The sequence below is a fragment of the Xyrauchen texanus genome, chromosome 44 (genome assembly GCF_025860055.1).
Source record: "Xyrauchen texanus isolate HMW12.3.18 chromosome 44, RBS_HiC_50CHRs, whole genome shotgun sequence".
In the NCBI taxonomy this organism is placed as follows: Eukaryota; Metazoa; Chordata; class Actinopteri; order Cypriniformes; family Catostomidae; genus Xyrauchen; species Xyrauchen texanus.
Genome location: NC_068319.1, coordinates 2201473 through 2225221, shown reverse-complemented (window position 1 = coordinate 2225221; position 23749 = coordinate 2201473). Strand labels below are relative to the sequence as shown.

Below are 23749 nucleotides of genomic sequence, written 5' to 3'. Positions count from 1 at the left end.
AAGCTATGAACAGGTGACGGCTTCTGTTTAATTCATGGCGTGAAAAGATCTCACGAGCTCACCACCAGATGGAGCGCTAAATAACCTTTCTCCCGTATCTAACAGTGATCAGACGCCATCTTGTTTAAATAATTACTTTAAAAAACACGATCCCAACAGGGTCATCACATTACGCGTCGTGACACAAACCCAAAATTTAACACATGTTACTGTTTTAAATTATTATTTTTAAAAAAACCACACACACACACACACACACACACACACACACACACACACACACACACACACACACACACACACACACACACACACACACTTCCTAAGCGAAAATGCTGATGTGAAATTAACAGTGTTTACGCTCCACCCCCGCGGAGGGGGCTGTCAACTGATCTTATGCCATTGTCGTTTTGGACGCGTTCGTGAAAGGACTGAACAGAACAGATGTGTTAAAGGTATATTTTATATCGCATACTATTTCGTTTTAAATTTAAGACATTTTGTTAGCGGTACAACTAAAATGAAATATTGTGTTTAGTATAAATAACCCTGTTTGCCAAAGAATAATTTTGATAAACCATTTTTCATCATTTTAAAGTGAACGACTGTCTTTGAGTTTGCTTCAGTAACTGTTTAGAAACACATTTTAGCCTCTGGTAAAAATAAAGCCTTAAGTTTGTCATCAAGCATTGCACCCCATTAAAGACACATCATTTAAACACATTTTAAACCTAATAAACACTTTTTATGTCTTACAATTATAATAAAAAATAAAATGACCCACACCCATTACTTTATCATTGTTTTTGAAAAAATAGTGATTGATTAAACAATTCTTACACCATACATTATTTTATTATCTCAGTTTTCCATGAAACATTGTACATCATTAAAGATTAATATTTTGTCTACTCTTTTTAAATACACAGATGGGGTATCAGAACAGACACTTCATACTACTTCCTGTACACAACCGCTGACCAAACATTTCATATCACATCATGAACATCTGCCGGAGGTTAGGTGGGGAGGGGGCGGGACCGGAAGCAAAGGTCAAAGGTGACGTCATCAATCATTTTTTGACACAACGTACATAATACATACTACTCATATCTCACCATAAGCCTTTGTGAATTCTTCAAATTGTAGTCACATCTTTTACTGCAGTACAGGCAACTCGACTCCAGAGGTCAACATTTCCTACTGACAAGAACTTGTGTTTTGTCTTGCTATTTTGTAATTATCAGCTAGTTATTCTTTATTATCTTAAGTTCACTGTATCAGCCAGTGTTTTATTAACCTGCATTTTTACAGAAGACCATGCCTAGATTTATTTCAGCCCCAGTAAGAAAACAAAGGCAACTGTGGCAAGGACAATAAATCCATAAGTGTGGAGAATAAACCATGAGAGGAACCAGACTCAGCTGGGGTGTCCATCCTCCTCTGGTTTAACAATAAATGTAAATATCCGTGATGGAGTTTGTAGTTATTTTGTCATCAAGTACTCTAACCCACAAAAAAACAAGTAATGGATTAATCGTAAATTAAACTGGTAGGTGAAAAATAACAAGTATGACACGGATGTGAAATGTATATTTTCAAATGTTCAAAAGTTTCAAATGAGATAACTTCAACAAACTATGCTTTTCTTTTGGGAAAAAATTAAATGAACAATATGCATTAATAAAATTGTTTATTTATATAAAATATATATATTATTAATATAAATTCTAGAAAATTATGTCAAGCCTTTAGATAATTAGCCAATTAGCTTCTGAATTCGAGGTGTACCTGTGAATGTATTTTAAGGCCTATATTCAAACTCAGTGCCTATTTGCTTGACATCATGGGAAAATCAAAAGAAATCAGACAAAACCTCAGAAAAAAAATTGTGGACCTCCACAAGTCTGGTTCCTCCTTGGGAAGGAGCCACGTTCATCTGTACAAACAACAGTACACAAATATATACACCATGTGACCACACAGCCATCATACCGCTCAGGAAGGTGACGCATTCTGTCTCCTAGAGATGAACGTAGTTTGGTGCGAAAAGTGCAAATCAATCCTAGAAAATCAGCAAAGTACTTTGTGAAGATGCTGGAGGAAACAGGTAGATGAGTATCTAGATCCACAGCAAAACGAGTCCTATATGGACATATCCTGAAATGCTGCTCAGCAAGGAAGAAGCCGCTGCTCCAAAACCACCATAAAAAAGCAACATCTCAAGACATCAGCCATGAAGTTAAATCTCAGTCGCAAATGGGTCTTCCAAATGGACAACGACCCCAAGCATACCTCCAAAGTTGTGGCAAAATGGCTTAAGCACAACAAAGTCAAGATATTGGAGTGGCATCACAAAGCCCTGACCTCAATCTGAAAATTTGTGGGCAGAACTGAAAAAGCGTGTGTGAGCAAGGAGGCCTCCAAACCTGACTCAGTTACACCAGTTCTGTCTGGAGGAATGGGACAAAATTCCAGCAACTTATTGTGAGAAACTTGTGGAAGGCCACCCAAAACATTTGACCCAAGTTAAACAATTTAAAGGCAATGCTACCAAATACTAACAAAGTGTGTGTAAACTTCTGACCCACTGGGAATGTGATGAAAGAAATTAAAGCTGAAATAAATCTTTCGACTATTATTCTGACATTTCACGTTCTTAAAATATAGTTGTCCTAACTGACCTAAAACAGGGAATGTTTTCTTGCATTAAATGTCAGGAATTGTGAAAAACTGAGTTTAAATGTATTTGGCTAAGGTGTATGTAAACTTCTGACTTCAATTGTGTGTGTGTGTGTATATATATATACAGTATATTGTGCAAAACTCTTAGGCACATAAGATGTTTCACAAAAACATTTGTCTTAAGATGGTTGTTTATATCTTCAGCTTTAGTGTATTTAATAGGAAATATAAATGTTAGACTCCCAAACATTACTTTTGCAAATAGAATAGATTAGAATACAAGAACAGGGAGTCCTGCAACAGATGTCATGGCCCCCACAGAGCCCCCCGCTGAACATCGTGTCAGTCTGGGATTACATGAACAGACAGAAGAAGATTGAACATCCGATCTGCCAACAACCAAGAAAAACTGTCCAAGTGTAAGTTGGAGAATTGGGGCTGTTTTGAAGCCAAATATTGATTTAGCTTTTTTGATGTTTACTGGATTTTGTACGACACTAAGTGATATATTAAAACTATTTATGTCATTATTTTTGAAGACATTCTCATTATGCAACATTTTTCACAAGTGCCTAAAACTTTTGCACAGACTGTGTATGTATGTGTATATATATATGTATATATATACACACACACACACACTCATATATAAACGTATGCATATATATATATATATATATATATATATATATATATATATATATATATATATATATACATACAGTGCATTCAGAAAGTCTTACAAAGCAAAAAGGAAATATTACATTGTCATAAGTATTCAGACCCTTTGCTATGACACTTGAAATTTAGCTCTGGTGCATCCCATTTCTCTGGAGCATCTTTGAGATGTTTCTACACTTTGATTGGTGTCCATCTGTGGCAAATTCAATTGATTGGACGTGATTTCTGACATACAGCTGAAAATGCATATCAGAGCAAAAACCAAGCCATGAGGTCAAAGGAACTGCCTGCAGAGCTCAGAGACAGGATTGTGTCGAGGCACAGATCTGAGGAAGACCACAAATCAATTTCGGCTGCATTGAAGGTTCCCAAAAGCACAGCGGCCTCCATAATTCTTAAATGGAAGTTTGGAACAACCAGGACACTTCCTAGAGTGGGCCACCCAGGTAAACTGAGCAATCGGGGTACGAGTAAATCCTTGGTAAGAGAGTTGACCAAGAACCCAATGGTCAGTCTGGTTGAGCTCCAGAGTTCATGTGTAGAGACAGGAGAAACTTACAGAAGGACGACCATCACTGCAACAGTCCTCCAATCTGGACTTTATGGCAGCGTGGCCCGACGGGCGCCACTCCTCAGTGCAAGACACACATAAAAGCACCTAAAGGACTCTCAGACGGTGAGAAACAAGATTGAACTGTTTTTGCAAATTACCGAGAGATGTGTCTTTTGTGTTTAATTAACAGCACAATTTTCCTGTTTAATCAGAATTATCTGCTGATGAAAGTGTTATTTCATGTGTGCTGACAGCCACAGTTTCAAAGCAGGAAGCAGACTGTACTAATGCTTATAAGCTCAGAAGTTGTTTATGGTGGGTTTACTGATGGCATGTGGTCTCAATGCTAAATTTTAATTTTAATTGTCAATCCTTTGACCAAGATGGTGAAGGCAGAGGTCAGTGATGTGCATCACAGTCCAACTGGTAGATTGTGGCAGTTCATTTCGGGTACTTAACTCCATTTTAAGTCCAAGTTTCAGGGAGTGGCCAGTGAAGTATCCCATATTTTATGGTTGGAGACTAATTGAATTGAATATACTTTTCATGTAGGAAAATTGGTCTTGGATTCGATACACAGCAGCTTGTAGACAACATACAACACAACAGAAACACTAAATAAAAGAACTAACAAAACAACATAATATAAAATTTCAAGTACAAAATAATACAAGCACAATGTAAAATACAAATCCACAAAACCTACAGTTTCTTATTTAAAAGTCTGACTGAGGTTGGTACAAAATCATTTTTAAAACGGTTAGTCTATATTCATCACTGAGGATGTGGTCCCATCAGATATGATATTTTGAGCTTGCCTCCGTGTAGACTGCTCATATAGCAGTTTTTCTTGGGATTCCGACTTCCTGGGCTGTCTGTCTCAGGGGCGCTTTGAAGCCTTCCTTGGGTTCTTAGCGACCGGCCATAAGATGGTTGGTGTCTGCTTTCTGCGGGTGGCTCCATGCCGGGGCCGGCCTACTGGGATGGGCTGTGGGGGAGCCCTTGGCGAAGAGCAGATGGGGTGTGGAACCTTGAGTCGTGCCAGGGCAGGATGTGTTGTATGGTCCCCATCTGCTTTTTGACCGCTGAGAATTGCTGGGCGAAATCCTCCATGGTGTCACCGAATAGGCCAACCTGGGAGATGGGGGAGACAAGATATCATACCTTGTCAGCCTCCCTTGACTCGACCAGGTTGAGCCAAAGTGGGATTCCTGGACAACCAGGGTGGACATCGCTTGCCCGCGAGACCACGCCGTGACCTTTGTCACCCGGAGGGTGAGATCGGTCGCCGAACGCAGCTCTTGCATCGATCACAGTTCAGAACTACACTTGTGCAGTTCTCTGAGCACCTCGGCTTGGTGCACCTGCAGGAGAGCTGTGGCACTGCAGCCTTAATCGCCAGTGACAACATATACCTACAGGCCCTGGACGGGAGTCTCGGACTGCCCCACCAGGTGGTGGCGCTCTGCGGGCACCAGTGCACTATGATCAACTTATCAACTTGGGGAATCGTCGAGTACCCCCTGGCAGCCCCACCGTTGAGGGTAGTGAGAGCGGAGAAGCTGAGATTCCAGGGCAGCGCCCAGTCATTTAGTCAGGTGCTCGTCATGCGGCGTAATGCCAGTCAGTTTGTCCTTCTCACTCACCGCTGTGACCATGTACACTAGACTAATCATACAGATTCATATATCAAGTTCAGCATTATAGTGCCCAGAATGCATTATGTTGGCAAGTTCAAAGTAATGAGTCGCCCTTGATAACAAAATAAGATCGACATCACCTCATTCAGAACCCGCAGATCCACATGCAGCAAAGCCACGAAAATCAGTTGAAAATCAGTTCCTCTACAGTTGAGAAGTTAATACGAGACTGTAGTTAAGAGTATACCGTATCCAGTGAATATGAACAGAAATAAGTGAGTACTTGTTATATAGTCCAGATAAATAGTGTACAGCAGTACGAAGATAAAAGTCAGCTTTACACTATTTTTATGCATTCTGAAAAAAAATGTCTTGGACCATTTTCCATCATAACCAGAGTTTCTGCCAAATATCAAAGCTATTGCATTTATTGTTATTAGGCCTGTGTGATAGGGACCGGAGCGGTCATGAGGAGAATCACACTAGAGAGAAGGTATGGTGTTCCAAAAAATGTGTTTAATCCAGCATAGGTGCAAATGGTAAATGGTCTGCAGTTATATAGCGACTTTTTAACTTAGCATTATATAAAGCGCTTTACACTGTGTCTCATTCATTCATATACACACACATGATGGCAGGACTGCCATGCAAGGTGCTAGTCTGCCATTGGGAGCAAATTGGGTTTCAGTGTCTTGCCCAAGGACACTTCGGCATGTGGAGTCTACCAACCCTGCGGCCGACCCACTCTACCAGCCACCGCTATTGCAAGAAGAGACTTACAAAAAACATCTGAAAGCTAGCTGTTTCAGGTACTAGGCGCAGTACCTACTCCCCTCTCTAAACAATGGAGGCTAGAGTATATTTGCACTCAAGCTCATCCATGTGCTCAAACACTCATCATCCACATCAACACCGCCCTCTAGTGGCGGCTGGTTTAAATACACAATTTCACCACCTTTGCTAAATGGAACAAACCATTATATAAATAAAATGAACCCTCACCTCTCACTCTCCATTCTTAAATACAAAATCTTAGAATAAATACATAAGAATGAGTTCAAATGAGAACAATAAATGTATTGTGTCCCTCGTCTGTTTTTTGGAATTGTGCCCATACTTCTTTAGTTTTCTTCAATCTATCTATAAATAGTGTGACACAAACATTGCAACAACAACAAAAAAAAGTATAATGTTTTAAATGTAACAGAAGTGTATATGGTCATTAGAGACACATACAAAGGTTTCTGCACTTCCATAAATTATATATTTTTAGGATTATTTCTATAGAAGTTTACTATCACAGGATATCTATTGCTTTGTTTATTACAAGAGAAATTAGTACCTTATTCATATAAATAAATACTATATCATGTTGATTTTCTGTGCAGCAATGGTGAATTTTCTGTATCCTGTGTGTGTGTGTGTGTGTGTGTGTGTGTGTGTGTGTGTGTGTGTGTGTGTGTGTGTTTGTGTGTGTGTGTTTGTTTTTGTTTTTGTGTTTGTGTGTGTGTGTGTTTGTTTTTGTGTTTGTGTGTGTGTGTGTGTTTGTTTTTGTGTTTGTGTGTGTGTTTGTTTGTTTGTGTGTGTGTGTTTGTGTTTGTTTGTGTGTGTGTTTGTGTGTGTGTGCTTGTGTTTGTGTGTGTGTTTGTGTGTGTGTGTTTGTTTGTTTGTGTGTGTTTGTGTGTGTGTTTGTGTGTGTGTGTGTGTGTTTGTTGGTGTGTGTGTGTGTGTGTTGGTTTGTGTGTGTGGTTTTGTTGGTTTTTGTGTTTGTGTGTGTGTGTGTTTGTTTCTGTATCCTGTGTGTGTGTGTGTGTGTGTGTGTGTGTGTGTGTGTGTGTGTGTGTGTTTGTGTGTGTGTGTTTGTTTTTGTGTTTGTTTTTGTGTTTGTGTGTGTGTGTGTTTGTTTTTGTGTTTGTGTGTGTGTGTGTTTGTTTTTGTGTTTGTGTGTGTGTTTGTTTGTTTGTGTGTGTGTGTTGGTTTGTATGTGTGTGTGTGTTTGTTTTTGTGTGTGTGTGTTTGTGTCTGTGTGTGTGTGTGTTTGTGTGTTGGTTTGTGTTTGTGTGTGTTGGTTTGTGTTTGTGTGTGTGTGTTTGTTTGTGTGTTTGTGTTTGTTTGTGTGTGTGTTTGTGTGTGTGTGCTTGTGTTTGTGTGTGTGTTTGTGTGTGTGTTTGTGTGTGTGTTTGTTTGTTTGTGTGTGTTTGTGTGTGTGTGTGTGTGTTTGTGTGTGTGTGTGTGTGTGTGTGTGTGTTGGTTTGTGTGTGTGGTTGTGTTGGTTTGTGTGTGTGTGTGTGTGTGTGTGTGTGTGTGTGTGTTTGTTTGTGTGTGTGTTTGTGTGTGTGTGTGTGTGTGTGTGTGTGTGTGTGTACACATACATACTGTAATATACATTATATTACTTTCATCAACACTGTTGTTTCAATGATTGACTTGATTTACATTTGACATTGCTATTTGATGAAGAAACAACATGGAAGTAAACTATAGCAAGTTTAACACATGAACAGTAGGCCTATGGTATGACTGTTGTCAATTGACATCATGTTGCGCATCTATTTAGACTCAATACGTGCCTGAGAAAATACTGAAGTGTAGATTATCTGGATTAGTCAATGTGAGCACACTTTGAACATTTTTCAGAACAAGTCTACTTCCCCCACAATGTGTTTTATTGGGGTCTTTAGCACCAGCAACAGGGGGGCATTTTACCTCAAAGATACTGTCCTTTCACTTATTGGACGGTTATTAAAATACCATAAAACTAGTCCATACAACATATAGCTGTTGCATGGTCCAGGAAAGCTTGAAATACAGTATAGAAGTCATATGGACTACTCTTATGATGTCATTATACTGAACCTTTAATAGTGTTTTATAGTATTTGTTCATTTTTACACTTGACAGCTCCTGCTCACTATAAACTGTTATTCTATGGACTAGAATATCTATTTTTATGTTTCAAGAAAAAGTAACAACACTTGGGTTTTGATACATTAAATGAGTGAATAAAAGTAAATTTTCCATTTTTAGATGAACACATTTAACCTGTTGATACGCAATCGCCTGCACACGGTAGTGACGTCACTCTGCTTACATTTAATATATCATTTACTGTCTATAAACGTAATTAATGTTAACAAATGATACATCTCTTGTCAAAGGTCTAAGGGTTCAACATTGATATCCTATCTCTGTTTTACGATAGCAATCCTCCAGAAACAGCAATTGAGTTATTTGTGCAGGAGTACAAATGAAAACATAATTTGTAGCGGGAGTCTCTGAGAAGTGGTGGTACGCAAGAAAAACTCCCAGTACTCTTTAGACAAAATTAGAGAAGTGCAGTGTGGAGCAGAGGGGGGCGGGGCTGGGCTAGAATGTCGCACGCCCGGTCCCCGATCGGCCTGATTGTTTTTATTAAATTATTATTTATATTGACAAGCCGGTTCTCGCCTCCTCCTTGGCCATCTTAACCCCCTTACATTGTAAAACTCGTCTTCAAGGAGGGAAGGAGGACACAGGAAACAGGGCTTCGAAAACACAGGTAAGGCTTTAATTGCCGTTTTCTCTTTATCGGTAAATATAACACAATGATTCATAAGCGCATTGGGTTGGCTTGTCAGACTCTCTCTCTGGACTGGAGGCTCTGTGGCTGCTTTTATGCCACTCTCCCCATCCTCACTGAAATTAGAGACAGGTGTTAGACATAATTTAGCTCAGGTGCAAGCACCCTTACCGCTTTCTCTCCCGGACAGGCGCTTGACCACGCCCCCGCTGCCACATGCAGGTACTGCGTACAACTGCGCACCACCACACTTCAAGCACTGACTGTACGTGACAAATTTCCAATTCTAAAAGCTGAATTTCCCAAAATAGTGAATAGTTTGCACCCTTGGAAATGACTGTCGGTCGGTACAACATTTAAATCTTAAAACAGTGGGCAAATATTTCATGTTTAGTTAGTGACATCATACATGACAAAAACACTCTTATTCTGAACTGCTTGCTGATGCACGGTGCTGGAATAATCCACGAGGTTCCCACTTAGCGACTGAAACTTGAGTCCTGCCTTCATCGATTTGATTGACATCTTAAATGACACTGACGAGCGGTGTTAGGCTACTGAGTGTAGTAAACATTTTACTTTTTTAAACCATTATGTTATACTTGCAACAACACCATGACAATTCAACAGCAGTGCATAATGGACTGCAGCAGAACAGCAACAAGGGTAACAATAATTGGGGGTACAATCTGGCCATATCTGATAATTGGAGGGGAACCGTCCCCCTCAAATGGCCCTGCTTTTACCCCAATATACAAAGGGGTATATTGTACCCTTATACTACTAATGAAATTTAAGATTACAGTTTGAAAAATCTCCGTTTGTCTTTCATTGTTAGAATGTTCAAGATGTAACCAACAGAGGTTATTGAATACTGAATTGTGATTGGTCTTTTCTTTTCTAAATGCATTTATTTTAACCATCTACAGTATATCCACTCATATATTATGTGCACATACATTTGATGGAGTATATATAGTGAACTGTGTGTGTTTCTCTCCTGTGACATTGCACAACTCAGCTCAAGTTGGGAAATGTTGATGAAACCTTTAACTGAGAAAAATACAAACAGTTCACCAGAAGAGTCGTCATCATCATCTTCTTTTTTTACTTTCCACTAAAACTAGCATTTATTTGATATCATGTTGGTATCACTATAAAGCAAACTGGCCAATAATTTTAATATGATATTCTGAAGGTGCTGTCAGCATTGGAACAGATGATCTTGTCTGGACGCTTTATGTATGATTATGACATTGACAATATGTGATATTAATAGAAAATAAGGAAATTTCAGCTCAAAGCAAGATGAACACTTAGAGACGATTGCTTCTATCACAACAGAAGGAATTCTATAATTAGAGTTGATTACTTCTATAAGATTACTTCCCAGAGTATGCTAAAGAATATGTGTCTCCAGAAGTGGATAGAAAGTTAGACAGGAGTCATTTTCTCTGTGGATGAATGTTATGCATCATGTTGGCTGTTAATGTGGCCTTTTTTCTTTGTTTGTTGCTGTACCTCACAGTGGATTTGTTTATGAAGTGTATATTTATTTGTTATTGTATATTAAGTATCTTGGTGGCCATGAGAGTGGAACCATTGGCCATTTCTTTTAGTGCATTTTAACAACTGTCTGAACCCAATTCTGTATGTTTTCATGGGGCAAGATTTTAAGGATAAGGTTAAACGTTCTCCAAGATGTGTTTTTGAAAGTGACCTTTGAGTCCCCAGCTACCTTGCTCTCTAAGTCCCCAGCTGCCCTGTCCTCTGAGTCCCCTGCATCTCCAGCTGGTCTGACATCTGAGCCCTCTGCATCCCCAGATGCCTTGACCTCTGCATCCCCAGCTGCCTTGACCCCTGAGCCCTCTGCATCCCCAGATGACTTGACCTCTGCATCACCATCTGCCTTGACCACTGAGCCCTCTATGTCTCCAGCTGCCTTGACCTTTAATTCCCCAGCTGCCTTGACCACTGAACCCTATGTGTCCCCTGTTGCCTTGACTTCTGAGTCCCCTTTTTCCTTGGCCTCTGAGTCCCCTGTTGCCTTGCTCTCGGAGTTCCCTGTTGCCTTGCTCTCGGAGTCCCCTGTTGCCTTGCTCTCAGAGTCCCCTGTTGCCTTGCTCTCTGAGGCCCCAGTTACCTTGCTCTCGGAGTCCCCTTTTTCCTTGGCCTCTGAGTCCCCTGTTGCCTTACTCTCCGAGTCCCCTGTTGCCTTACTCTCTGAGTCCCTGTTGCCTTACTCACTGAGTCCCCTGTTGCCTTGTTCTCTGAGTCCCTGTTGCCTTACTCACTGAGTCCCCTGTTGCCTTACTCACTGAGTCCCCTGTTGCCTTGCTCTCTGAGTCCCCTGTTGCCTTGCTGTCGGAGTCCCCTGTTGCTTTGCTCTCGGAGTCCCCTGTTGCCTTGCTCTCGGAGGCCCCAGTTACCTTGCTCTCTGAGTCCCCTTTTTCCTTGGCCTCTGAGTCCCCTGTTGCCTTACTCTCTAAGTCCCTGTTGCCTTACTCACTGAGTCCCCTGTTGCCTTTCTCTCTGAGGCCCCTGTTGCCTTGCTCTCTGAGTCCCCTGTTGCCTGGCTCTTTGAGTCCCCAGTTACCTTGCTCTCTGAGACTCCATCTGCCTTGCTCTTGGAGTCCCCTGTTGCCTTGCTCTCTGAGTCCCCTGTTGCCTTGCTCTCTGAGTCTCCTGTTGCCTTGCTCTCTGAGTCCCCTGTTGCCTTGCTCACTGAGTCCCCTGTTGCCTTGCTCTCTGAGTCCCCAGTTACCTTGCTCTCTGAGTCCCCAGTTACCTTGCTCTCTGAGTCCCCAGTTGCTTGGCTCTCTGAGTCCCCTGTTGCCTTGCTCACTGAGTCCCCTGTTGCCTTGCTCACTGAGTCCCCTGTTGCCCTGACCTCTGAGTCCCCATCTGCCCTGACCTCTGAGTCCCCAGCTGCTTTGACCTCTGAGTCCCCTGTTGCCTAGACCTCACCAGACTCTCATGGCCATCAGCCAGTGGTCACCTGCTGCCTCCAGTGTCCGCTCCTGATACCCTGTGGTCTCCAGTGTCCACTCCTGATCCCCCGTGGCCTCCAGCATCTGCTCCTGATATCCTGTGATCTCCTGTTGCCTCGCCTGGCTCCCCCTTGTCTACTGGCTGCCAGAACCCTGGTGGTCACCTGCTGCCTCCGCTCTGGCCATCCGCCTGGTGCACCATGGCCGCCCCTGGCCGTATGCCTGGCAAACATTCTTCTAGACAATCACTGGCCATTTGGATCTTTCATATTTATTGATACCTCATATGCATCACAACATGTTATAGATTCATTGCACGAAAGTTAGGCAGGAGTTATTTTCACTCTGGCCATCCGCCTGGTCCACCCTGTTGTTCTGGCTTTCCGCCTGGTCTGACTGGTGTTTGTGTGGCGTCAGTAATCCTCCCATTTAAGGGGGGCTATGTAATGTATGGGTCCTTCCCCTAATGGTCCGTAGCGTTCGATAGGAGTTGTGATTTTTATTTTGAAGTTGATTTCTGTTCTTGTCTTAGTTCATCATCCCTTCCTGATTGTGTTTCTAATGTGTTTCATTATTATTTCATATTTTTATATTTTAGTTGACAATGTATTTTTAAAAAGACAAAGTTCTGTCCCTGCTTGTATTATTCTCATTTGTAAGTTGCTTTGGTTGATTGCATTATTATAATTCTTGATAATTTATTGTAATTTACTCACAGCTGTGATAGTGTAAACATAAAAGTCTCAGATTCCCATTATGCATTTTACTGTTAATGTTTTAGTCCAAGACTGCGAGAGGAACAATTATGCAAATTACTGTAACACGATTAAGTGAATGTATGGTTGTGCTCCTGGTTATTCAGACTAAATAGTATTGACTTCTCAGAAAAGAGCTGAAGTCATCTTGTGACATCAGATCTGATGTATTTTCAGAAAAGGTATATATAGGATAATAAATAATAAATAAATGATGAACAAACTATGTTCAGGTTTGTGAACGCTGACACACATCTGTGTATAGAAACAAACACTGTCAGGATATACAGTCTGCATAGGCACGTTCAGTGACACTTCACCAGAGCTGAACTGGAAAGAGAAATCGGGCCGGGATTTTACATGGCAACTGGCCCAAAAGTTGTTGAGCTGGCGGGGGGTGTTCGCGGTCCTTTTCTGCATATCGTGGCGCCGTTTTGTGGTCCATTCTGCATAACGCGGTGGCTCAGTTTAGCTTATTGTGGCCCATTTGGCCCGTTTCACGGCTGACCCACCGGCCCACTCTGATCGCCCATTGGCAAGTCCTGCCCGATTATCCCCAAAGTTCGTCGCCCCATGGGAAAATTCCCAGTATGCCAGATTACCAGTCCAGCCCTCCACTTCACATAATCTTTTTATGAGCACTACAGAAAATAAATGAGAATAAATTCAAATTCTCCTTTGGTTATGCATATGCGATGACATCACTTCTGTAACAGCTTTGACATTTTTTTTTAGTCTTTAATTTTTTAAGCGTCCAAACAATTTGCCTAAATACTTTTGATTGAATAAGACTCGATAACATGTGCTCACCCAAAAGTTGCTGGTTCATGTTTTGGAGAAGAGTGTAACTGAACTATATCCAGACGAGCTTAAACACGTGCGCTCCACCGGAACTGGACCACGGATGCTGTCGTTGCACGTGTTGAGTGTTGTTAAACTCACCGCTGAGTTTTGCGCAGAGAGCGTTCGGATGTTTACTGCGATTTTATCAAAATCATTTGGAAGGTCAGATAAAAAGTGATTGGCAGGTCTCATCGTATCACCGACTTACATTAAACAAAGGCATTATATTGTACCGGGAGACTCTGACAAGTGGAGGTACGCAAGAAAAACTCCCAGTACTCTTTAGACAAAATTAGAGAAGTGCAGGTACTGCGTACAACTGCGCAACACCACACTTCAAGCACTGACTGTATGTGACATATTTCCAATTCTAAATGCTGAATTTCCCAAAATGGTGAATAGTTTGCACCCTTGGAAATGACTGTCAGTCGGTACAACATTTCAATCTTAAAACAGTGGGCAAATATTGCATGTTTAGTTCATACATGACACAAAGACTCTTATCCTGAACTGCTTGCTGATGCACAGCGCTGGAATAATCCACGAGGTTCCCACTTAGCGACTGAAACTTGAGTCCCGCCTTCATCGATTTGATTGACATCTTAAATGACACTGACGAGGGGTGTTAGACTACTGAGCGTAGTAAACATTTTACTTTTTTAAACCATTATGTTATACTTGCAACAACACCATGACAATTCAACAGCAGTGCATAATGGACTGCAGCAGAACAGCAACAAGGGTAACAATAATTGGGGGTACAATCTGGCCATATCTGATTATTGGAGGGGAACTGTCCCCCTCAAATGGCCCTGCTTTTACCCCAAGGAGCCTTTAGCCCTGTTGTACCCCTATACTACTAATGAAATTTAAGATTACAGTTTGAAAAATCTCTGTTTGTCTTTCATTGTTAGAATGTTCAAGATGTAACCAACAGAGGTTATTGAATACTGAATTGTGATTGGTCTTTTCTTTTCTAAATGTATTTATTTTAACCATCTACAGTATATCCACTCATATATTATGTGCACATACATTTGATGGAGTATATATAGTGAACTGTGTGTGTTTCTCTCCTGTGCATGACATTGCACAACTCAGCTCAAGTTGTGAAATGTTGATGAAATATTTAACTGAGAAAAATACAAGCAGTTCACCAGAAGAGTCATCATCTTCTTCTTTTTTACTTTCCACTAAAACTAGCATTTATTTGGTATCATGTTGGTATCACCATAAAGCAAACTGGCCAATAATTTTAATATGATATTCTGAAGGTGCTGTCAGCATTGGAACAGATGATCTTGTCTGGACGCTTTATGTATGATTATGACATTGATAATATGTGATATTATCAGGAAATAAGAAGATTTCAGCTCAAAGCAAGATGAACACTTTCTATAAGGAATTCTATAATTAGAGTTGATTACTTCTATAAGATTACTTCCCAGAGTATGCTAAAGAAGATGTGTCTCCAGAAGTGGATAGAAAGTTTTTTTTGTAGTCATTTTCTCTGTGGACGAACGTTATGCATCATGTTGGCTGTTAATGTGGCCTTTTTTCTTTGTTGGTTGCTGTACCTCACAGTGGATTTGTTTATGAAGTGTATATTTATTTGTTATTGTATATTAAGTATCTTATTGGCCTTGAGAGTGGAACCATTGGCCATTTCGTTTAGTGCATTTTAACAGCTGTCTAAACCCGGTTCTGTATGTTTTCATGGGGCAAGATTTTAAGGAGAAGGTTAAGCGTTCTCCAAGATGTGCTTTTGAAAGTGACCTCTGAGTCCCCATCTGTCCTGACCTCTGAGTCCCCAGCTGCCCTGACCTCTGAGTGGCCTGCATCCCCAGCTGGCTTGACCTCTGAGTCCCCTGTTGCCTTGCTCTCTGAGTCCCCTGTTGCCTTGCTCTCTGAGTCCCCTGTTGCCTTGCTCTCTGAGTACCCATCTGCCCTGACCTCTGAGTCCCCTGCTGCCTGGACCTTACCAGCCTCTCATAGCCATCAGCCAGTGGTTACCTGCTGCCTCCTGCATCCGGTCCTGATCCCCCATGTTCTCCAGCATCTGCTCCTGATCTCCTGTGGTCTCCAGCATCCACTCCTGATCCCCCCGTGGCCTCCAGCATCTGCTCCTGATACCCTGTGATCTCCTGTTGCCTCGCCTGGCTCCCCCTTATCTACTGGCTGCCAGAACCCTGGTGGTCACCTGATGCCTCCGCTCTGGCCACCACCTGGTCCACCCTGGCCGCTCCTGGCCATATGCCTGGAAAACATTCTTCTAGACAATCAATGGCCAATTGGATCTTTCATGAGCATGATTCTTCCATTGGTTATGCTTTTGAATATGTTTGCCAGTGTCTTCACTTTGAGCTTGATTAGTTTAGATCGATATACCCAGGTGATCACAACAGTTTGGTCTAAAAATCATTGCAGCCTGTTGCATGCACAACTGTCCTATGTAGCAGCCTGGGTCCTGGCTATTGCTCTTAGCGTGCCCTTTATGATATTAAGAGAAATTAAAACATAACATAACAAAAAGTTCTGCCTGTCTTTTCGTAGTGACATGGAATGTTAACTATCATCAGGGTTGTGTTTGTTTTTTTGATACCTCATATGCATCAGGACATGTTAAAGATTCATCGCACGAAAGTTAGGCAGGAGTCATTTTCACTCTGGCCATCCGTCTGGTCCACCCTGTTGTTCTGGCTTTCCGCCTGGTCTGACTGGTGTTTGTGTGGCGTCAGTATCCTCCCATTTAAGGGGGGCTATGTAATGTATGGGTCCTTCACCTAATGGCCCATAGCATTCGATAGGAGTTGTGACTTTTACTTTGAAGTTGATTTCTCTGTTCTTGTCTTAGTTCATCATCCCTTCCTGATTGTTTACAGGTGTTTCTAGTTTGTTTCATTATTATTTCATATTTTTAGATTGTGTTCAACATAATAGTGTTAATGTGAAAATACTCTCGCTACAGCTGCGATAGGCAAGGCAAGGCAAGGCAAGTTTATTTATATAGCACATTTCATACACAATGGTAATTCAAAGTGCTTTACATAGAAGAGATTAAAATAAGAATAAAAAAATAAGAATAATTGAAACAGTTTAGAATAAAATAAAATAAAATACAGTACAAACAGTCGGACACACAGTGGCACAGTGCTCATTCAGTAAATGCACAGCTAAACAGATGTGTTTTGAGTCTGGATTTGAATGTGACTAATGTAGGAGCACATCTGATCTCTTCTGGAAGCTGGATAGTGTAAACATAAAAGTCTCAGATTGCCATTATGCATTTTACTGTTCATGTTTTAGTCCAAGACTGTGAGAGGAACAATTATACAAATTACTGTAACACGATTAAGTGAATGTATGGTTGTGCTCCTGGTTATTCAGACTGTAAATAACATTGACTTCTCAGAAAAGAGATGAAGTCATCCTGTGACATCAGATGTGTTGTATTTTCAGAAAAGGGAACCAGTTTTTACTGTCCTTTGACATTTGCAAGATCATCACTTGAGCAGCCGACATAGTAAGTAAATAAAGTAAATGACTATATTTGATAAACTCTTATTTGATATCTTAATTTGTGTCTCAGTTAAAAAAAACCTGTAAAAAATTAAATGAAGGTATGCATGGAAAATGCAATATTTACATGTAAATGACCCGCATATTTTGTTTAAAAGTGCATTAAAGTGGTTAATGTATATGGTTACTGTAACAGATAATTTTGTGATTTTTAATGTTTTGTTTTACTTGAAAGTTACATTTATTTGTTTGCACATTTGCTATCAAAGTTTAAACATTTACAAATGCATTGATGTTGTATGTTTGCTGTGGTGTCAGCAATAAAACATTTTTTAAATATGATGATAAATATGATTAAATATTTAAATAACTTTTAATATGATTCATATTAACAGGATATACGGGACACTTTGGGTAACATCAGCTCAATCAAAATGAACCTGACATCTACATACAATGAAAGTGAATATTATTATTTCTATGATAACGAATACAAAGATGGTGTAGATGTGACTCCACCAGTGAAAACTGCTATAAAAGTGATTTCTCAGATCTTCTACTATCTGACGTTTCTCCTCGGAGTTCCAGGAAATGTCTTTGTTGTGTACATCGCTGGAATGAAGATGAAGAGGACCGTTAATACGATATGGTTCCTTAATCTGGCGATTGCAGACCTCCTGTGCTGCCTTTCTACATTGTTCAGGATGGCAAACATTCTTCTAGACAATCATTGGCCATTTGGATCTTTCATGTGCAAGATTCTTCCATTGGTTATGTATGTCAGCATGTTTGCTAGTGTCTTCATCTTGAGTTTGATTAGTCTGGATCGGTTTACACAGGTGATCACTCCAGTTTGGGCTAAAAACCATCGAAGTCTGTTGCTTGCGCGACTGTCCTGTGTAGCGGCCTGGATCCTGTCTATAGTTCTTATTGTGCCCTTTATGATATTAAGAGAAGCTAAAATAGAAGATAACAAAATGTATTGCATGTCTGTTCGTAGAGACTTTGAAACATATAGAAATTTGACTATCATCAGGTTTGTGTTTGGTTTTTTGATTCCTCTCATATGCATCGTCACATGTTATGGATTCATCGCACAAAAGTTAGGCAGGAGTCGTTTTCACTCTGGACGAGCGTTTCGCATCATGTCGGCTGTTATTGTGGCATTTTTTCTGTGTTGGCTGCCGTATCACACTGTGATTTTAATCTTGATGTTTGGTGTGAATGAAAGTTTCAAGGTGGCCTATAGATTTGCCCCATTGGTCGTCTCTTTGGCGTATTTCAACAGCTGTCTGAATCCAGTTCTGTATTTTTTCATAGGGCAGGATATTAAGGAGAAGTTTAAACTTTCATTAAAGTTAAAACATGTTTTTGAAAGAGCTTTCTCTGAGGAGGAGACACAAATACCACAATCCACCGAGACACAACAAATACAATCATTATAGTTTGATTATAACTCATTTCTTTATTGTCTTTTCTGATGAATCAGTTTTTCTTCTTTGCCTTATTATTTGCTTTTATAAGTGTATCAGATGTTAAGAAATTAAATAATGAATCATACAAGTCACCAAATGAATAAATAAGAAGCTTATTCTAGTGTGTTTCAATATTAGGAAGTGTGTCTGGTCCACTCTTCTTCTTTTCATTTCAGTGAATATATGAATTTGATCATTAATATGAAAAAACTCTTTTTGTATAATATTTATCAGTAGTTTATTAGTGATATATTCCCTCACATGGTCTCTATTGTGAAGTCTTAAAACAAATGGAGATATTAAACTCCCCCAAAACTGCTCTCATGTATAATGCAAATGTTCAACATGAATACAGCTTTTACTGTTTTGCTTTTTATCACATTTATTTCAGTAATTTTATAATTTTGCTGTTAAATATTTTCTATTTTCTCTTTTTAATGTTGCTATGCAGTTATCAGAAGTGAGTTATGTATAGAATATGTGTTATAAATGTTATTTTTAAAATTGTTTTATGACCTTTAAACCTTTTAAGTAATAAAAAGATTTTCATTGTGCTAAAAGAGTCGTTTCTTGAATCAGACTGTTTAAAGTGACCCAAAGGTTCAGCTACTAAACACAAACTAAAGAAAACTTAATTGTCATGGAAATGTGTTTTAATGTGAGAATTTAAAAGAACAGAAGCAAAATAATAATCAGTCATTTTTAGACAAATGTTTTGTGGACTTTTTCTGCGGAAGGAAAAACAGACCGCTGCAAACTTAGAAGTAAAACAAGTTCCTCTTTTTAATCACATCAACACAAACAGTTCCTATCAGCCTCAAATACAGACAGTATGTGCAATAATTCATAGAAATTTTTGAATGTGAAAATATCTTGTAGAGAAACTAAACAGATCATTATCAAGTAACATTTTGATTCAACATTTACTGTATTGTCAGTAATGTGTGTTTGTAAATGGTGCACCAAAAACACACACGAGTCAGTAATAATTAGAGTAGGTCGACTCATTTAACGTTTAAGTGGTTTGGAGGATGCAGATTCAGAGTTTTATATGCAAGTATGCAACTGGCAGTCAGTGGACATGAGGAGAGTTACACAAACTCTTTTGGGTTCATTGAAGTCCAGATGTTTCAATGCATCCTGGATCATTTACAGAAGTTGTACATGCAGGAAAGCCGGCTAAAAGAGCAAGTTCCTAGCGGACCATTATTGGGCCTGGGGAAGAGAGTACTCACCCAAAACATTTTAAATAGATCTAATTTTAACTATAAATGTTAAAAATAAAACTATGCGATACAACTGATGTGTGTACATTGGTACACATGCCACATATCTTTGGAAAGCTACATTTCTTGATTTACTATTGATATAAACCATTTTAAGATACAATCACAACAGCAGGTACAATCTATATCTTTGTAAGACCACCAGCATATATACAAACAATAACAAAATTTAGGCAACTCACCTATGAAGCCTCATAGTAGTCCATTGATCCATAACTTCCCGACAAAAACAGAACATAACCATGGCAGCATTGTGGTCACGGCTTTCTTTTGTCTTGAGAGAAAGCCACTTCAGCTGCCCCTCGCGCCTCGCCTCCTTCCTACTGGATTGAGGCAGGTGCCGCAGGCGATGGAGGCGATTTGGGGATAATGATGGGCTCCGTTAGTAAATCCCCTCGAACCACCCGCCTCCCGACACACTTGCTTGCTTCCGTCCGAGCTCGGGATGAGTGCGGCCCACTTCACAGCCGGCCGGCCGATCCCTTGAGCTCCCGGAATTGGATGACAACATCGCCGCTGCATCGGAGAGCATTACAGCGGTGTCTGGCGCTGATGACTCGTCTGGGCCATCACCTTCGGGTCTGCTCGCCCAGTCTGAGCCTGATGCACAGAGGTCCGCTATGCTTTCCCGGGTTGATTGGCTCCGCGGGCATGTGCGCTGCTTACAGCCGCACCCCCCCCACTTTCTTCCCGGACATGCATGACGAGTTGAGTAAGCCGCCGGCTTCCTCGCTCCTCCGCTCTCACTACCCTGCTCCACCACTGCAGCCCGTTCACTGCGCAAGGTGGTGGACACCCCCCACCGCTACAGTGACCTGCCGCTCTCCCCCTCAGGTGGAAGTGACCGCAGATGCAGGTGCGGGCATGGCATCTTGGCCGGCCTGCTGGAGTTGCGGGGATCCGGGACAATTCCGGGATCAATGCCCGGTGATGGAGCTGGGGACGGTGGTCCGGATCCCTGACACCCAGCATACCTGATGAGCCGGGCATACCGGTATGGGTCAAGGGGGGTAATCACCAAGTGTTGGTGGACACTGGTTGTAATCAATCAACTATCCACCAATTCTTGGTTGAACTCCATGCATTGGGCACAGCTAAAATGGTGAGGGTGAAGTGTGTACATGGGGATACTCACAAATACCCTGTGGTGACCCTTGTGATTCAATTTCGGAGAACAAAACATAGAGTGGAGGCCACGGTTAGTTCTTGTCTCACCCATCCGCTGATTTTGGGGACTAATTGGCCTGAATTCAAGAATGTATTAAAGGTAATATGTGCGGATGGGTCCTGCATAAAAGCGATGAGATGTGATATGTGCGATGCTCTGGCAGGGGAGGCGGAGCCAGGGCCATCATCGTCAGCTCCACGTCATGATGACATGAGGGGGGAGAGTTGCTGTGGCTCCTCCCATCCTCAGGGAATTTCCCGAAGCGGATTTCCCTTTGGAGCGGTCGTGAGACAAAACCCTCAAGCACGCCTTCGACCAAGTTAGAGTAATCGATGCTCAACAACTCCGGCCAAATGTCACGCTTTCATATCCCTATTTCGCAATTATAAACGAGCGGTTGTATTGAGTGATGCAGGACACACAATAGAAGATACAACCCAACTCTTAATACCGCAGAGCTGCCAGGAAATGGTGTTCCAGGTGGCTCACTATAATCCGATAGCAGGACACCTAGGGGAAAGAAAGACACTGAACCGCTTAATAGCCTGTTTTTATCGGCCAAGCATTGGCGCTGATGTCCGCAGCAGGTGTGCGGTGTGCTATGAATGTCAGTTGGTGAGTCCACCGGCCACCCCAAAAGCACCATTGCGCCCCCTTCCACAGATCAAGGTCCACTTCGAGAGAATTCTCATGGACCTCCTCGGGCCATTAGAGAGGACAGCATGCAGACATCGCTTTGTATTAGTCTTGGTGGATTATATAACGCGATATCCGGAAGTAGTGCCTCTACGCAACATCTCAGCACGTAGTGTTGTGGAGGCACTCTTCAGAATAATCTCCCGGGTGGGGATTCCGAAAGAAATCCTCACTGATCAGGGCACAACTTTTATGTCACGGACACTAAACAAGCTTATTGAGCATTAAGGCGATTCACACCAGTATTTACCATCCACAGACAGATGGCCTGGTGGAGCGATTTAATAAAACCCTTAAGAACATGATTCATAAGTTTGTGCTCAAGGATGCTAGAAATTGGGATAAGTGGCTCGACCCCCTGTTATTTGCTGTATGAGATGTCCCGCAAGCCTCCACTGGGTTTTCCCCGTTTGAGCTGCTGTATGGGCGGCGCTCGCGCTGGGTGCTTGATGTCATCTGCGAAGCTTGGGAGGAGGGACCTTCATATAGCAAGAATGAAATTCAGTAGGTTCTTGATCTTATAGCAAAACTCCACACTTTGGGGCCACTAACACAGGAGAATTTGCTCCAAGCTCATGAATGACAGAGCTGACCATGTAACAGAGGAGCTTAGCTGCGAGAATTCGCACCGGGAGATAAGGTACTCATATTACTCCCCACATCAAGCTCCAAATTACTCACCAAGTGGCAAGGACCCTTGAGGTCATACGACGAGTGGGGGATCTCAATTATGAGGTTAAGTGAACCAATAGAGGGGGTGCACGTCAAATATATCACCTCAACCTCCTGAAATTATTGAGGGAGGCAGTCCCTGTGACATTGGCTATGGTAGTTCTGGAGAGGGCGGAGCTCAGGCCGGTTCAGGTGGCCAAGTTGCAACAAGAATTTGCAGATGTGTTCTCCCCTCTACCGGGTCGTACGAACCTCATACAGCACCACATCAAGACCAAACCGGTAGTAGTTGTATGTAGCCGACCCTATCGCTTGCCTGAACACAAAAAGAATATAGTTCAGGAAGAATTGGATGCGATGCATGCTATGGGGTAATAGAGCTATCCCACAGCAATTGGTCCAGCCTGGTTGTTCTAGTTTACAAGAGTGATGGGTCTGTACATTTCTGTGTGGTTTATAGAAAAGTCAACGTGGTGTCAAAATGCCCTGGCTACGTTTCAGCATCTTATGGACCGTATCCTCAAACCGCATGCAGCTTACACCGCTGCCTATTTAGATGACATTATCGTTTACAGTTATGATTGGCAGCGGCACATACCGCATCTGAGGGCAGTCCTGAGATCGTAGCGGTGGGCGGGGCTCACAGCAAACTGAAAGAAGTGCACGATTGGGCGGGTGGAGGTACGGTATCTGGGGTTCCACTTGGATCATGGGCAGGTGCATCCCCAAATTGACCCTTTGAGCCTAATTATTTTGATTGACTGATCTCACTAAAAGGGGGCTCCAGACACGGTCCAGTGGACGAAGCAGTGCCAACAGGCATTCACCAGGTTAAAACTGCACTTTGTGGGGGGGCCGCTTTTGCATATAAATGATTTCTCTCTCTCCATTTTCTATCACAGACAGACGCTTCAGACAGAGGACTGGAGGCCCTACTCTCGTAGGTGGTGGAGGGGAGGAGCGTCCGGTGAGGAACATCAGCCGTAAGCTCTCCTTGCAGGAAACGAAGTACAGCACCATGGAAAAGGTCTGGCCATCAAGTGGGCGGTCCTCACCTTCCGCTACTAACTGCATGGGCAGGCCTTCTACCTCTGCTCGGACCATGCCCCTCTCCAATGGCTCCACCACATTAAGGATACCAACGCACGGAGTATCCGGTGGTATCTGGCTCTCCAGCCATTTAAATTCAAGGTGGTTCACAGACAGGGAGCACAGATGGCTGCCACC

General features: G+C 41.8%; 1 protein-coding gene across 1 annotated transcript; it reads left to right on the top strand.

The window, feature by feature from the left end:
* The first annotated feature begins 319 nt into the window (after nt 1-319).
* On the top strand, nt 320-18670 carry LOC127636425 (C3a anaphylatoxin chemotactic receptor-like). Its single transcript, XM_052116896.1, has 4 exons — nt 320-455; nt 930-1059; nt 17166-17229; nt 17621-18670. Exon 4 carries the CDS (start codon nt 17660-17662, stop codon nt 18668-18670), a length of 1011 nt encoding a protein of 336 aa, XP_051972856.1. The 5' UTR covers nt 320-455; nt 930-1059; nt 17166-17229; nt 17621-17659.
* The last annotated feature ends 5079 nt before the right edge of the window (nt 18671-23749 follow it).

Excerpts from the sequence above, each read along its gene's own strand:
- LOC127636425 (XM_052116896.1), top strand. The coding sequence starts at position 17,660 with ATGAACCTGACATCTACATACAATGAAAGTGAATATTATTATTTCTAT.